We start from the raw sequence: 3,875 nt of genomic DNA, 5'->3' as shown, positions 1-3,875 counted from the left end.
GCTTATGCCTGTAATCCCAGCACTTTGGGAGGCCGAGGCGGGTGGATCACCTGAGGTCAGGAGTTTGAGACCACCCTGGCCAACATGCTGAAATCCCGTCTCTACTAAAATACAAAAACTAGCCGGGTGTGGTGGCGGGCGCCTGTAATCCCAGCTACTTCGGAGGCTGAGGCACGAGAATCGCTTGAACCCGGGGGGCGGAGGTTGCAGTGAGCCAAGATCCCGCCACTGCACTCCAGCTTGGCGACAGAGTGAGACTTTATCTCAAAATAATAATAATAGTAATAATAATAATTGCTGACATGTATTGACTACCTAATATATACCAACCATTGTTTTTAAGTGCCTTACATATATTAACTGATTTAATCTTTACGAAAACCTGTGTGGTAAATAGGTATTATCATTACCTCCATTGCCCAGATAGGAAGCTGAGGCAGATAGACTTAATCACTTCCCACAGGTCACTCAGCTAGGGAATGGCAGGGGCTGAATTCGAACCACGCCAAGACTTCTTAGAAACAGCTGAGAAAGTCCAGTTCCTAAAATATCATTGGCTCTCCATGTCCAGGTTTCATCCTGTGGCAGACGCCACTGAAATCTTCTAAAAGGATAGGATGTGAGTTCCCTCCTTTGGGGCAACAGTGGTGGTCTGGACAGAGACGTGGGGAGGGAGGCAGGAAATGGGATGGCAGCTGGAATCCCAGCTAAGGGGTGGATAGAGGGTTCTTCCCTGGTCGCGGGGACTCAGCCGAGGCCTTTTCTGCACGGCTCTAACTCAAGTTGCGAATGTGAGCTGGAAGGCATGCTGCCACCTTATCTGTCCGCCTGCCTGGACCACGTTCACAACCTACGGCTGGAATTTGAGCCATCGAGGGAGGCGAGCCGCCGGGCGGCCATCGAGCTGCTGATGGTTCTGGCGGGCCGTGCCCTGGGGCTGCGAGGCCTGTGCCTAGAGTGCCGCGGAGAAAAGCCGCTCTTCGACGCGGGCCGCGACGTCCTGGAGGCTGTGCACGCTGTGTGCGGGGCGGCCCGCGAGCTACGCCACCTCGACCTGCGGCGCTTGCCCTTTACACTGGACGACGCGCTAGTGCTGCAGGCGGCGCGCGGCTGTCCCGAGCTCCACAGCCTTTTTCTGGACAACAGTACCCTAGTGGGCAGCGTGGGTCCCGGCTCAGTGCTCGAGCTACTGGAGGCCTGCCCGCGCCTGCGCGCTCTCGGCCTGCACCTAGCCAGTTTGTCGCACGCCATACTTGAAGCGCTGGCGGCGCCAGACCGAGCGCCTTTCGCGCTCCTGGCTCTGCGGTGCGCGTGCCCCGAGGATGCACGCGCGTCCCCGCTGCCCAACGAAGCCTGGGCAGCGTTGCACCGCCGCCACCCTGGGCTGGCAGTGGAGCTAGAGCTGGAGCCCGCGCTGCCCTTTGAGAGCGTGACGCGCGTCCTGCAGCCAGCGATCCCCGTGGCTGCTCTGCGCCTCAACCTCTCAGGCGACACCGTAGGCCCAGTGCGCTTCGCAGCGCACCACTACGCCTCAACCCTGTGCGTGCTCGAGGTGCGCGCAGCCGCTTCAGCCGAGCTGAACGCCGCGCTGAAGGAGCTGGCGGCGCGCTGCGCGGCCCTGCGTGAGGTGCATTGCTTCTGCGTGGTGAGCCACTCGGTGCTGGACGCCTTCCGCGCGCACTGTCCGCGCCTGCGCACCTATACCCTCAAGCTCACGCGCGAGCCGCATCCCTGGCGGCCCACGCTCGTGGCGTGATTGGGCGACTTCTCTCCCCCATCCCCGCAGACGTAAGCGCTCCAAGATGGGACGGAGGTGCCCAGGCGCGCCCCGACTGCTAGAGCCTTCTTTCGGGATTGTTGCCCCCCGGGTCTTTTCGGAGTTAGGAACTGTGATGGCATCGGGACCAGTCCTGGGCGCTGTCAGACCACTCGCTGCTATCACCCTCTGCAGACGCCCCACCCGCTCGGTCCTGGACACACTGCCCCCGTCTCTTGCCTCCACCCCTCTGCGGACTCTGCATCTCTGCGGCCCTGGCGTGGGGAGAGGGAGGGCACGGGCGCGGGCCGGGCCTCAGGGGTGAGTGTGAAATAAACAAATCCTGCAGTGTTTCTGAGAGTCCTATTAAAGGCAGGGTCGGATCTGAAAGGGAAGGGCAGGGAACGCACGGGGGACCGGAGGAGCCATCCCGGCAGAGGTGGGGTTTCCTCAGGGTCCTCTGGACTGACACAGCTGCGGGGGGTCAGGGGCGGGACACTCGCACCCATGGAATGACTATGTCCAAGGGCTTGGGCGGGAGCCCCACCTTCCTATCTGCTTGCCCTGCCTGGGGCTTCACTGTGCCTCTGGCCATTACCTTCTAGCACTTGCCCAGCCCACACCAGGTCGCGCACCGGCGACTTCTCCCGTAGAACAGAGAAGGAAATAGAGGGACTGAAAAGGGTGGGACTCGAACCCAAGTCTTCCACTCGCCCCACCCCACCCCCCCACTCCACTCCACACATCCCATCCAGCAAGCCTTTTCTGCTTGCTGGTGCCTCGGCCGCTGTCCCAGCCCCGCCCCGCGGGCTCGCACGTGGCCCCCGCCTGACCCGGCGCCCCGGGGCGGAGTGGGGCGGAGCGGGCGGCAAACGCAGCACTTTCCGCGGCTTTGACGAGCCCGCAGCGGCCGGGCCCGAGCGCTGAGCCGGGCCGAGACTGCACCATGCAGGAAGCGCCAGCCGCGCTGCCCACGGAGCCAGGCCCCAGCCCCGTGCCTGCCTTCCTCGGCAAGCTATGGGCGCTGGTGGGGGACCCAGGCACAGACCACCTGATTCGCTGGAGCCCGGTGAGGGCCGGGGCCCCATGATTTCCCCAGTGGTCCCGGGGTCCCTCCACGCCAGTGAACCCCCATGCCCGCCCAACCCCCGCCTGAGACTGGCCCTGGATCCCCAGATTCAGCCATTCAGGGAAGTACACCGTGGAGGGGGCGTGCGAGACGGGGGTTTCCTCTGCGGCCGAAGAAGGGTTAGGAGCCTGCCTTCTGGAGACCTAGAGCCCGAGGGACCTTCGAGGCCATTTTAGTTCCCACCCATCCGACAGATGGGAAAACAGAGGCCAGGAAATGGGAAGGGCTGGTCTAGTTCAGGGCACACTGCGGGGCTGGGGCCTGTCCAAGGCTGGAACCCCTTCAGCCTCTCCTTTCTGAGAACTGAGCATGGAGTCAGGGTCTGGCTGGGGGTAGGGACTCACTGTGGTCGCTCCAGGCTAGGCCTCGGAGCCCGTTCTGGCCTGGCCTCGACCCGTGTCCCTGTAAGCGGTAGGCCTGGACCCCAGAGTGAGTGTGTGTGCGCACGCCGGAGCGCAGGACTGGCCGTGGGCGGGCACCGCTCACCCTCCTGGTCTCCGCCCGCACGATGGGCGGGCGGCGTTCTTGGTAGAGCGGGACCAGTTTCCTCGTAAGCGACCAGAGCCGCTTCGCCAAGGAAGTGCTGCCCCAGTATTTCAAGCATAGCAACATGGCGAGCTTCGTGCGCCAACTCAACATGTGTGAGTCCCTACGGCCGGGCGGGGAGCGGGGATGGGGGATTCGGTGCCGGGGATGGGACGCCCCACGCCCCACTCCCCACTCCCCACTCCCCAGACGGTTTTCGGAAGGTGGTGAGCATCGAGCAGGGCGGCCTGCTTAGGCCGGAGCGCGACCACGTCGAGTTCCAGCACCCGAGCTTCGTGCGCGGCCGCGAGCAGCTACTGGAGCGCGTGCGGCGCAAGGTGGGGGAGGCCTGTGGGAATGAGCAAAGCGGAGGAGGGGTGCTGGGACTGCCGGCCTTGCTCCTGCGACCCAGTCCCGACGGTGCCTCCCGCCCGCAGGTGCCTGCGCTGCGCGGCGACGACGGCC

General features: G+C 63.8%; 2 protein-coding genes across 3 annotated transcripts in view; both read left to right on the top strand.

The window, feature by feature from the left end:
- Nucleotides 1–2,382, top strand: part of FBXL8 (F-box and leucine-rich repeat protein 8) — a 4,937-nt gene extending 2,555 nt beyond the window's left edge. Inside the window, exons 3-4 of one of the 2 annotated variants that reach the window (XM_011932077.1) lie at nucleotides 784–1,788; nucleotides 1,952–2,382. In XM_011932077.1, the coding sequence (XP_011787467.1) occupies nucleotides 784–1,756 (973 nt within the window). In that variant the 3' untranslated portion in view covers nucleotides 1,757–1,788; nucleotides 1,952–2,382. Of the gene's footprint in view, nucleotides 1–783 lie in introns of both variants that reach the window. The other variant, XM_011932076.1, reaches the window with a different exon arrangement.
- Nucleotides 2,076–3,875, top strand: part of HSF4 (heat shock transcription factor 4) — a 10,298-nt gene continuing 8,498 nt past the window's right edge. The window contains exons 1-5 of the mRNA XM_011932137.1: nucleotides 2,076–2,195; nucleotides 2,362–2,825; nucleotides 3,418–3,526; nucleotides 3,621–3,748; nucleotides 3,848–3,875. Of these exons, the coding sequence (XP_011787527.1) occupies nucleotides 2,703–2,825; nucleotides 3,418–3,526; nucleotides 3,621–3,748; nucleotides 3,848–3,875 (388 nt within the window). The 5' untranslated portion in view covers nucleotides 2,076–2,195; nucleotides 2,362–2,702. The remainder of the gene's footprint in view (nucleotides 2,196–2,361; nucleotides 2,826–3,417; nucleotides 3,527–3,620; nucleotides 3,749–3,847) is intronic.

This window comes from Colobus angolensis, unplaced genomic scaffold, assembly GCF_000951035.1.
Source record: "Colobus angolensis palliatus isolate OR3802 unplaced genomic scaffold, Cang.pa_1.0 Scaffold93, whole genome shotgun sequence".
In the NCBI taxonomy this organism is placed as follows: domain Eukaryota; kingdom Metazoa; phylum Chordata; class Mammalia; order Primates; family Cercopithecidae; genus Colobus; species Colobus angolensis.
The sequence above is the reverse complement of the archived record's forward strand: the minus strand, read 5'-3'. Positions and strand labels throughout refer to the sequence as shown.